Source organism: Chelmon rostratus, chromosome 18 (assembly GCF_017976325.1).
Source record: "Chelmon rostratus isolate fCheRos1 chromosome 18, fCheRos1.pri, whole genome shotgun sequence".
Lineage (NCBI taxonomy): Eukaryota > Metazoa > Chordata > Actinopteri > Chaetodontiformes > Chaetodontidae > Chelmon > Chelmon rostratus.
This window is the reverse complement of record NC_055675.1, coordinates 18,484,783-18,497,271: the sequence shown is the minus strand read 5'-3', so window position 1 is coordinate 18,497,271 and position 12,489 is coordinate 18,484,783. Positions and strand designations below refer to the sequence as shown.

Sequence of the window (12,489 nt, the reverse complement as noted above, 5' to 3'; positions counted from 1 at the left end):
ACATGGATAGCATTTTGCTAGTGGGGGCAGGGCTGAGTTACTGGAACTAACACTTTAACTCTGGTAGACCTGACTTTAGTCGTGTTGATATGATAAATTCATACAGATAGATAAAATGGCTCAAATGTCGGAGAAATGTTGCTGCTGGTGGATGCAGATGAGAAACGCCTGGTACATACCAATGATGGAGCGAAGTAACAGGAGTGTTATTCTGATCTATTTAGAATTCAGATTTAATTTGATTGTCACAAAAGATGTGAAATATGGCTTATTTTCATATCGTGTCTCTATTTTAGCAAATAAATATTCACAGTTCCTCTCCTGGCATTAATTAAAGCCAGACAAACTCATCTCTGTTCATCAAAATGACATCTTTAGAAGTTTTTTTTATGAAAAGAACATCCTTCATGCTCTAAAGTAGCTTGGATGTAGTGTTACACCTTTGCCTATGAATACGTAAACGGTCCCCGCCTCTATCTCCACCCAGCCCTCCGCCACTCGTCTGCAGCTCAAGCGTACCTGCTCGCCTTCGACTCTTCAAGCATCTGCTTTGCTAGCTAATGTACGCCACACAATGGCGAGTGGTAATGTAGGAGCAATTCAGCCAAAGAAGACGAAGGTCATCCATCTTTTTTGTGATGAAAGTGTCAGTAAATGCGCCTGATTTTAGGTGACACTGCTCAGCAACAAGTGGGGAAAAAAACAGGTGTTTCCTACCTACAGATTAGAGCTCAGCCGGGTCGATGCGCTGGCTAACATTAGCTTATTGTGGATGTTTATGTCGGCCGATAAGTGACATAAACTGCAGCACAGAAACGGAAAGCTAGGTTAGAGGTAGTTTAGTAACAGTATTATGTTTGTTCACCTGGAGAGTGCTGACTAATGGATTTTAAAAAGGTAAAATTGTAAAGCTTTGCCACAAAAAAAAAGCCTGTATCAAGAATCTTTGCATTATGTGTTTGTATTTAACTATAGGGATTTTTTTAGCTCTCAAATGATCGTCGGCCTCAAAAATCGACTCAATTCACATTTCAGCCACTGAAGAAAACAATTTCTCAGCCAATGAGAAGTTTTTTTCTTGCTCTGCCGACAGTTACATTTACAGCCCGAAGCTTATCTGAACAGGAAGCTTCATGCCAAAAGAAGCAGGAACCACACACCGAAAAAGCACCGACTCTGAGGCCGATAGAGGCGGTGAGATTTCCTTACAAGCTGAAAGCAGTGTAAAAACTCTTCTAATCAGCACTCCAGCAATCACTCGCTCTGCTTTGAAGAGGGCACGCGGTCAAACGCATCAGGGATTAACCAGGTGACCCTGACGTACGTGGGACGTGTGAGGCTGTTTGACTGAATGCGTTTCCTCTCTGATGAAGACACACAGCCGTGAGCGCTGCCGACACAAAGGCAAACAGCCGGCCCCGTCTGAACTGCTGCCGACACCCACGTCGACTCCTCCCTCCGGCTCCTCCCCTCCTCTCTGCTTCATCCTACTCCTCCACCTCCTCGCCTCTTCCTCCCTCCTCTTACATGTTGCTCAGCGCTCAGGATGAGGCTTCCGGCCATGTGGGAATTTCTCCTGACGGCGGCTCACGGTTGAATCCGCGTGTTGGTGAGGACGCTGGTGCGGCGTGCATCAGAGGCGGCACTCAGAAGCCGGCCGGGAGACAAAAAGTCATTCAATCTGTGCAGCCTTGAGGATCGAAGAGGCTTTACTCCACTTTCCTCATCAGTGGAGTTCCTCAAACTTTGCAGAAGGAGTGAGAAACGGCGACTTTTGCTGCTTTCACCGATTCCTCAGGAGATGCCGAGCTCACGAGATTATCTCGGGTGAAAAGGAAAAAGCTTTGATGAGCTCTTCTCCAGCGGCCGTTTCCAGTAATTCACCCTTCTGTGAAAAAGGTCTGAACAGGACCAACGAGGCACCTAAGCCGCTCCGTCACATGGACACTGACGCTGAACAGCTGTTGCGTTCATCTCAGAAAAAGAAAAGATCGATCGGGAGTCACAGAGTCCGACGCGGCGCAGCGCTGGAAAAACTTGTTTGCATCATAAAAGCGCCTCGTACTTAGCAACTGATGAGGATGCGAGACGGTGCGATGACCCACCTGTATTTGACAAGTGTGTTTTTCACCTCGTTGGAGAGAGGAGCGCAGAGGGAGAAAAGTCAGCCGGAGGGAACAGGGGAGGGGAAGAGCGAGGCAGCGAGGGAAGGCGTGAAGCAAACGCTGTGAGAGGGAAACAGAGAGGCGACGCACAGGAGCTGAGGAAGACACAGGGAGGAGAAACCGACAGAAGTCGACCGGGCTGGAGGAGTAAACAGCTCATCAAAGACCTCCCGAACGCCCCTTTAACGCTGGAGGATTGTGTTTTGTCAGAGCCATACGGGGTGAGTATGGATTCTGTTTGATGTGGCTATTATGGCAGCAAATTAAACAGCTCAAAGCAGCAGCTGTCAACTACTTACTGTTCAGTCACATCGCACTCTCAGTTCTAGCACTGTAAATTTTTTATTACTGAGCAGCCAATGCAGCCGGAGTTACTGTGCTAAATGAATCATGGAACAAGTGCTGGGGTTCATCAGCTGTCAGCAGTGCTTTTATAGTTCAGACGCGGAGCTCTGCAGAACTGTGTGCAGCTGTGTGTGTGTGTGTGTGTGTCGCTCAGGAGAAAGTGGGAGGTGCAAGGAGTGAGATGATTTGATTTAAAGGCATCATTAAAAACCATAGGGATGACAAGTCACACGACTGGCATCCCAACACTTGTGTCACCCTGTTCTCGGAGGCATAAACACGACGGAGCTTCGCCCAAACAAGTTTCAAAACTGAACCAGAGCTCAGGCGACAAGCGATCAGCTGCCAGAAAATTAACGTGTAGCTATCAGTTATTCAGGCAAAATGTCAAGAATAAAATGTTTGCTGTAGCCTGTTGAATGCTGCGATTCGCTGCTTTTCTGCACCTGCTGCAACTGACAATTATTTTCATTTCATTCACTTGTTTATTCAATCAATCGTTTGGTCCATAAAACATCAGAGCATGATGAAAAATATGGAAGCGCAGAGGAAGAAGAAGCAGGAACGACAGAGCTGATTTTTGGCATTTTTTGCTTGAGAAATGACCTAAATGATGAATCGACACTAAACACCTGCACATTCATTTAATTTCACTGGAAAAACGGAAGAATTGTTGCAGCTCTGCAGTAAACTGGTATCACTGGGCGGTGAAGTGAACAAAAGGAATTTAAAGACATCAAATCCTGCTGTTTTCTGAAATTATATAGATCAAACGATTGTTTAATCTGAAAATAAACGGCACACTAATCAATAATCGTTAGTTGCTCTGATTTTGATACTCAAGTAACTGTTTTAAGTCATTTTTCAAGTTGTTTCTCTATTTTCTGATAGCAAACTGAACATTTTGGGGTTTTGGACTGTGGTGTTTAGCCATCTGAAGACATCCTGCAGCTCTGGGTAACTGTGATGGGCATCTTTTCCTATTTCCTGACATCTTACAAACTTAATGGGTAATGGAAATAACTGCAGCCCTAAAATAAACCCTCACATGTTAACATTAAAGCAATGGCAGAGGCATTTAAGGATGAAAGTGGGCAGACTGTTCTGTGGGATGAGCTCGGTGAAGTGTCTATGATCCACCTGCTGCTTTATTTGGCCTCACGCCATCCTCCACTGGTTTAATCACAATCGACGACCGCAGGGAAAGGAAAGCAAGCACCTGTTAACGCCCGGTTTCTTATTTTTGCCGCGCAGACAGTACATGACCAGCCTCATTCCTCTGCTTTGACGCCAGTCTCCTCCAGTCTCGATGGCTAATCAAGTATCCATAACGACACCGGAACACATAAATTAATGGGATGATTGGGACTATTCATCTCAGTTAGGAAAACGTCTTTGTGTTTGTCTATCTAGTTAGCTGAATCACTGAAGCTCTAATGCGATTTCCTTTTGTCTCATTATGATTGAGCCTTGATAGGTGCCCATTAGCAGCATCGGTAAACTACGGCTGCGGGGGAGGAGGATTGATTCTTGTGTTAATGTGTACAGATAGATGACCGTGTTAGGATGCAAATAACTGGCCTGCAACCTCCTCCCCAAGTCTTATAGACAGACACACACGCACACACACACACGTATTACCCATAGCAACAGCACAATCAACCCCCAACAATGCAAGGAGTGAGACGAGACCTGACAGAATAAAATCACCTTCGGGCTACAAAGCAGCCGACGGCAATTCATTGAAGGCGTCATAGCAACTCGATGTGTTTTAATTCGCTCAATACGGCCGCCATTCACCAAAATTCTGCTCCGCATTGTGACTACTGAAGTTCTCAAGGCGATGAAAATCTTTATGCACAAAAGCACTTTCTAAACACGCCGGTCCTGAAATATTTCAGGTATGAAAAGCGCCAAGGCTTCATCCTTGAGCAGAAAACTCAGTCTGGACGTCATGAAACAGGTCTATCTCCCCCTGACGCGCTGAACTCTGAGCGCTGGGTGCAACGCAAGACGCAATCAGAGTCAATCAAAACACATGAATGCGAAAAGCACTTGGGATGTTTGGACAAGCAGTGGGACGGCGTGATACCCGTCCAGGAGGCCACCGAACGCCAGAAATCAACATGACCTTCAGTTCAAATCAAACAATCTGTTTACATAATTTCCCTGTCAGGCTCCGGTTTTCCTCATCATACCGAGCGCAGAGGAGCTCTCAATAGAGCTTTCGCAAATAGAAAGTGAGCCGCTGTATGTCCTCACCACTCATTACACGTCTTTAAATAGACCGGCAAGGCAAAGTCACTGAAAAGGTAGACGTCTGCATGGAGCTGGTGCTTAAATTTCCCAGTTGCAGGTTTAAGTTTTGTGCACTCATTAATACAGTATGAATTAATACATTGACAGATGAGAGGAAACCTCAAGGCTCTTTGTGGGAGTCGCTGCGGCAGCAAATGTATTTTAGTACATTAAACAGAGGACATAGTGAAATTGAAATATAAACAAACTGAGGTTATATAAATGGAGATTATATAAACAACAGTGGCAGGTTCTGCATCAGCACATGTTCAGTAGAATGAAAGAATGAAAACACTGCGATATATGGACTGAAATTATAATATACTATATATTATAGTGCCAGTTGTGGAGGTTTTTACTCAAACTGCAACACTACAGTATAGAAATACAAGCAAAAGTCAAGATTTTACTAGAGCAAAATACAAAAACATACTTAAAAGTATTTACTTGCATTATGATTATTGATGCATTAATGTTGCAGCTGGTAAAGGTGGCGCTAATTACTTTATATGCTGCTGAGTAGCTGAATTTTCCACGCGGGATCGATAAAGTTTTGTCTTATTTTATCCTATAATAACTCATCACCATTCATCCAAATCTGCAAAGTAACTAGTAACTAAACTTAAATGTAGTGAAGTAAAAGTACAATACCTGCCAGTGATTTAGTGCAGCAGAAGTATGAAGCATCAAAGTACACTACTTGAGCAAATGTACTTAGTTACTTTTTATCGCTGTATAGTGCAAAGCAATAAGGAGGACGAAGAAAAAAACTATCATGTGACAGGATATACACTGTATATAATACAGCCCACACATTTCAACTGTTAAAATCTTGAACATGTTTCATCCCATTAATCAATATTCCCAGTTTAGGATTACATCATTTCAAATGTTGACATGTTGGCTTTCGATCGCACCACATGATCTTCATCAACTGATGAAGTTTGCTGTGTTAACATGAAACCGCGCGGCTGATCCACTTTAAATCTCATTGGAAGAGTTTAAATGTTGTTCAGGTGACACAATCGTGTATTAACACTTGTGACTATATTAGAATCACCATCTTTAAATGAAAGTGTTAAATATGAGGTGATGATTTTCTAACAGCTTTGTTAATGTTATTCCTGCCTGCCGTTGAGCCAGAAAATCGCTGCCTCTCTCCATCTGTTGCGCCTGGCACCGGAGATGTGAAGCAACAGTAGCTCTTGCCAGTCAAAAGGGAACTTGAAGATGTTCCCTCTGTCACAGTAGGCTGATAATCTCCTCTCCAATTTTCCACTTTATTTCCACTCTGCCAAGAGTGAAGCCGTCAGCCCTCTCCTCATCGGTCTCACGTGTTAACAGGAATCTACTTCAGAGTAAAAATTTGTGTGGTAACAACTAACGAAAACAAGAATCGCTGCGTTTTTGTTAGCTTAGAATGAGCTCTTTATATCTACAGAGGGAGCGGGTCCTCTTCAGCAGAGTCCACCATGTTGAGCCGCCATGTTTCTACAGTAGCCCAGAAAGGACAAACTGACTGTAGAGAGCGCCTTTTTAGCAGCCGCCACTTGGAAGGAGGGCATTCATTTGGGCGCAATCTGCAACTTCACCACTAGATGCCACTAAATCCTCTACACTGGTCCTTTAAGACTGCAATGAATGATTAATTTCAGTATCAATTTGTGCAAAATGTGCATCACAATTTCCCAAAGTGCTCAAAACCCCAAAATACTCAGTACACTATCATGAAAACGAAGATTGATTATGAAAATGGTTGAGATTAATTATCTGTCAACCAACTACCTGACTACTGGTTTCAGCTCTACAGATCTTCTTTCAAAAGTCACACAGTCTCACTTTAAGAAAACTTAAATGCTTCCTGCCCCTTAATGTCAGAAACAAAAGAATCTCTGCCCACTCAGGTATATATTTATACAGCCTGGTTTTAGGCTGTTCGTATGTGCTCGGCTCCGACAGCAATGAACTCCAAGATTATGAGACAAAGCGTCCTCTTATGACAGGCAGCACGCTTGTGGTTAGATAATGGCACTGATAGAAGAAGATTTCATCTATTCGATTAAAATGCTGTGAAATCAGCCCATAATCTCACTCACGTCCGACGCCTCCAACACGCTGTCGTTGAAGCTCTGCCCTCCGACTCTCGCTCTGGGGTTTTGAATCTCGTAAGAATTGCTGCTCCGGGCCGTTTCTATCCTGAAATACATAACATCTGCACATGCTTCTGACCTGCACATTCTGTCCAATCAAACAAAACAAACAGAATGCTCCAAACCTTTAACACCTTGGCTACAAAAAGTGATGGTGATATAAGCTCCACGATAAGAAGGATTCTATAATAACTTCAACAAAGAGGAAAAGGGAGGTTTCTGTGCCCAATTCCTGATTTCAAGGCTACCTTAATTGGCCAGAAAAACGACTCTTGAAAGCATTGCCTCCCACGTACAATTAAGTATCCTCTAGAGAGCGGCAGCCTCTTGCTGTACGGCATGACTAATCTGACAATGTGGGCAAAACACAGAGAGAGTCAAACAACTCACAGGAGAACCTTTGGCATTTACGCTACAAGAGAAGAGAGACACGCCGCTGCAACACTCTCTAACTCTCTAATGGCGTGAGAAAAAAAAACAACAAGCCTGTGAAAACAGCTAGCTGCTTAAACACTCATCCTGATTTAAAAACGGCCTCATAACCTCCTCCAAAAACACAAGCAAGTCAAAATCCTGCACAGTCTGTTAAGTGCCAGCAGATTTTCAGCTGAAACCACATCAAACTTGGCCGTTCAAAGAAGTGTGACCAGCCTTTATGCGGAAGCCCAGAAATATTGGCTGCAGCCCCCACAGGTTCCAGGTGATGGAAGCTTACCAATGCTTCTTCTGCTTACCCTCTCACCAGCACTGTCGACAGCTGGAGCTGCAGCAGTGAGCTCATGGGGTTAATTCAGGCACTTTAAAACCCTCAGCGCCCGTTACTCAACAGAATCCTAACTCCATCAAATCTAAACACAAAGACATGATACACATACCTGCAGCTTCAGCGTGACGCACACTTTACGGGAATATCATTAAATCTGATGTACGTCACAAATTAACGGCCATGAAGTCACAGAAAAAAGATGAACTTTACAACACCAGACTTGGCTGTGAATTAACACATTTCCATGTTTTCTTCAGTGACAAAGTAATCCAGTGATAGCTATCTGCACATCCATGGACGATTTTAAACAGGAAATGCTAATAAGAAATTCGGCATACTTTTAGAGTCGCCAATTTGCAAAATGTAAACAAATATAGGCTAAAATACACTTCCTGTTTAAGTCCCGAAACTCTCAACTGGAGTTCCACAACAAAGAGCATGACTATCCCCAAGTGGAAGTAAGACAAAGAATAAATCCAAACATTTTTTAGCACTTTTGCATGTTGTTCTATCAATACTTGTCGTCCCTATCCCTGGAACGCTAACACTCGCCTCCATCTTTTGCATACAGTCATTTCCTCTGTGTTGAAATCCTGCACGCACAGCATCAGACTTTGAAAACACCTGGTCTGCACCTTTCAACCCACAGAGGCCAGTGAAACTAGGCTTTATCTCCTTGGAAAATCTAGCCAGGAGTTACTCTGCAGCTAAAAGGCCACAAGCCACAGCGATATAAAACACACATCAGCTACTTGGGCTGAATTACTGCACGCGGGAGCTGCAAAAATGAGACTTAGCCTGCTTCTCTGTGTGTCATCTTTAAAAATAAACACTTTGGCAACAGACTTTGAGGGGTGACCCTCTGCTCTATTTAACACAACGTGAGCTGAATGAGCTAAATGTGACAGTCCCACATTGGGGCTGTCATCTGGGAATCAGACCTAAATATGAAGAAATCTCTCTCTGCTCCAATAAGACAGCACTGAGCTTTCTCACTCATGTTCCTTTGAGGAAACAAATATCAACAGAAACAGGGATGGGACTGTTGAGAGCCCAGAGGGCCGACGCTAACCACTGAGGCTGAAATTAGCAAACAAAGACAAACAAGGGCCCTCTACGCAGCCATCTGACAGCAGAGTCCATACAGAGCAATTAAAGACTAAGACAACATTTCCTTTTCAACTAATTAGGATACCGAGACAAAAATCGGAAAAGTACAATTGGACTCAGTGGAGTATTTGACAGTGAATTTCTGTGTAATTATCCTGGAAAGGGTTTTTGTGGCATTTGTGCAAGCTGAAGGAAGCTTTCAGAGCAAATTGGCTTCATTTCATGTGCTCACGGTGCCACAATCCCAGAAACTGACTGAAAACGTCCAAAATTCAACCCCTACTGATTTCTTTGTCATCGTCCTGCCAGACTTCACAATATCATTTCCAGTAACACACTCATCATTAACTAGTTTCTTATTATATCATTATATATATTGGCTGCATATTGAAATTAATCTGCAAGACCACTTCCTACGACTACTGGACCAAGTTTTCCCTCAACAACCTCCTAATCACTTCTTATTGATAGTTAGTAAGGAAGTTGTACTTGAATTTCGACCATAATAATCTAACAATAACTCTTACCAAAGTGTTAAGAACTCACTTGTCTATGCGCACAACTGTGATGTTTAATTTTATGCTCCTGTCATAGACCACTGTGAAGCTAAGATCCTTGTGATTCAGGTAAGCATGTACACGAGGACGATATGTTGGTTTCAAAATGGCAGCAGGGCTTTGACCTTGTGATTGACACCTCACTTGACCAATTAGGCGCGTCCACGTCATGTCCACAGCCAACAATAGCCCACCAGAGTCTGTGTTGAAAAGAGGTGCATGTCCCTCTTCTTTTGTGTGAAGATCAAGCCAATTACACCTGATCGTGCAGACGACCGGTCTAAATATTAGATGCCCTAAATATACAGATTGCCTAAATACAAATACAGAACGCTGTTAAAGACATATATGCCAAATATTCAGTTTCTGTGGTACTGTTATTATTTGTATTGAAATTGAACCAGAGGATGGCTTCATGTTGTCCAGCTAACCTTCTATTACTCAATGCCAGTAGCACTGACAGTGACTCTGACTGCTCGGGGTAAAACTTTGTACTCCATGTAGAGGAATGGTAAGAGGTAAATCCCTTAGTAAGTGCTTTGTTTATTCCTTTATTAGATCGTGACAGGCACTGTAGAGGCAACCCTGCAGCCACGTTGCATGGACTGTAGCCATTTGGCTACTAAGGCACTGCAATAAGTGCTTTATAATGAGCGATAAAGAGCCAAAAACTGAGCATTATAGTAATATTTTTGTGTGTTGGGAAGCTCCAACGCCTGACCTGTCTCTCCTGCTGACTGAGCACTGCAGGTGCGCTTGACAAAACAAGCACAACCTCCTCAAGCTTTGTGTTTCCGGAGCTTACCTGCCGACTCCAGCAGGATGTGGTAGTCTGCTCCCCTCTGAGTGGGTGTCTCATCATCAGGCTCCTGCCTCTCAGACTCCTCATAACGGTCCCAGTTTGACTCCAGCTTCCTCCTGGAGAACACCTGCATCCTGTCATCTTCCTCCTGAAAGATGTCGGCCTCATCTTGACGCTGCGAGAGAACATGGTGGGACACTCAATGAGGAATTTGTCTGCATTCAGATTAAGAGAATAACATTGCAGATCTGAGACAGCTGGTCAATTTATAAGTCAGTTACTCGATCAATTGCTAATTAAATCTTAACTTTTCAAGCAGAATTAGGCGGTTCAAGCACCTTAAATGTGAGAATTTGTTGCTTTTCTCTGTTTTACATCATTGTAAATTGAATATATTTTGGTTTTGAGTTGTTCATTGAAAACGACAAGTTATTTAAAGATGTCACCTTGAGCTCTGGGAAACTAGGATGTACGGCACATTAATGGATAATGAAAATAATCAGTAGTTGCAGCTCCTTATTCTTATTTTAGTATACATGAACGTGACCACGTTTGGACTAAATGTGGTTCTGAGGAGAAAATGAGGGGGGTCTTTATTTTACATCTTTCTCCACCTGTATCATCTTCCCATGGACGTCACTTTGATAGATGTAAAATATTCATATGATGACGTGAAGAAAGGGACTGTTCAAGTATCTGTCTGACATATGAAATCTGTCTACAAACAAAACCTGCTTTGATATCAAAGATCATGTTTTCCTTTGCTTAGTTTTTACTAACTGACGACTTTTCCATGACGAAAATAACGCTTCCACTGACAATGACAGTGCCAAGAGCATTTTGTAAAGTGGCCATTAACACATAGCTCTCATTCATGATTGGTAGCTAAGCCTAACAAAAGAGTCAAGGTAAATGGCACATCACACTGTATGACAAAGAACAGATGTCGGTGACAAACCTGAACTCATTAAATGTGTCTGAGTCACAGATTTCTTCCTGTTTTGTCACATAGCTGCACAAACCTTCGATAATGTTGTCATGGAAATGTTCAGGACAAAGTGCAGTTTTGCTCAGCTTTTCTGATCCCTTGTCAAAACTCACAAACACACAATGTTATCATCAAAGACCCCATGGCAGCGATGGATGCACCAAAGGAGATTTTCATGATTGCAATCAAGAAGCCCCTATGTACCAAAGGAGATTTATATGATTGCAATCATGGAGCCCCTATTGTTTCCCTTCTAATTCTGTAGCTACCACGGCGGGTGCATCAACTGACAGAACATCCCAGTGGAAACTAAGCTGAACGCTCTAGCGTCATATGCTAAATCCAGATCATGCAACGATAATGTTTGAAGTGCTGTGGAAGACATTTCAAGTGCTTGATCACTATGATGAAGCATCAACAACGCCCCGTCCTCCGCTCAGTCTAACTCTAGACATGCTGACAGGATCTCAGTATGTGCCGCAGAGAAGTGTGGATGTGAGCATGCTAACATCCAAGTTTTCGAAACGCTCAGTCGCAGCCTCTACAGGATATTTTGGTCATGGCAGTTACACTAAAATTAGTGTTAATTAAGCCGAGTTGAAGAGGAGGTCCTAATAGGTTTTACGTCATCGTCAAAGAACTGTGTGTGTTTTTTTTAGTGACGCAAATACGAAATGACCATTTTCTTCAATGCGGTTTGGTAGAGTGCGTTAACGGGTCCGACTGTGGAACGCCAACTTCCACGCGCTCTCACCCGTTGATGGAAGTCCGCTGTATGGGCGCTTCCCCCGCGTCCACGACCGCGGTGGTAGTCTCTTTTCCCCCGGCCGCGGTGGTGGCCTCCTCTCCCTCTGCCCCGGTGTTCACCGCCAAAGCTGTCGCCGTCGGTTCCACCCCGGCCACCTCTTTTCCAACTTCCTCCTCTGCCTCTGCTCGGTCTACCCTCCATTGCTGTCAACTGTGACCGGACAGTTTAGCTTGTGAACAGAGTGAGTGTTACATTGAATGGTGTCCCACGAAAAAATGATGGTTCCGAGTCTCATTTGGACAAAGATAAGTCATGTCTCTGTGAACCAAATTAGAGACAATAATCAATTTTACTTTACAAAATTAAATGCCAGAGATTTTACTGATTAGAAACAAGCAACACTTGTTACACACTGATATAACAATCAAGAACATATGACTAATAACCCCATACATCAAGGGTCTATTCCGTTAAGAAAATTAATATAAGAATGTATTACATTGTGTTACATGCGTTTTAAAATGAAATAAAAAAAATAGCTGCAGGATTTTTGTACAAAA

At 43.2% G+C, this 12,489-nt stretch overlaps 1 protein-coding gene across 3 annotated transcripts in view; it reads right to left on the bottom strand.

The window, feature by feature from the left end:
* Positions 1 to 12,152, bottom strand: part of aven (apoptosis, caspase activation inhibitor) — a 32,407-nt gene extending 20,255 nt beyond the window's left edge. For all 3 annotated transcript variants that reach the window (XM_041958231.1, XM_041958229.1, XM_041958230.1), the window contains exons 1-2: positions 11,936 to 12,152; positions 10,197 to 10,368 (exon numbers count right to left, since the gene is read on the bottom strand). In XM_041958231.1, coding sequence (XP_041814165.1) covers positions 10,197 to 10,368; positions 11,936 to 12,130 — 367 coding nt within the window. In that variant the 5' untranslated portion in view covers positions 12,131 to 12,152. The remainder of the gene's footprint in view (positions 1 to 10,196; positions 10,369 to 11,935) is intronic.
* Between the last annotated feature and the right edge of the window lie 337 nt (positions 12,153 to 12,489).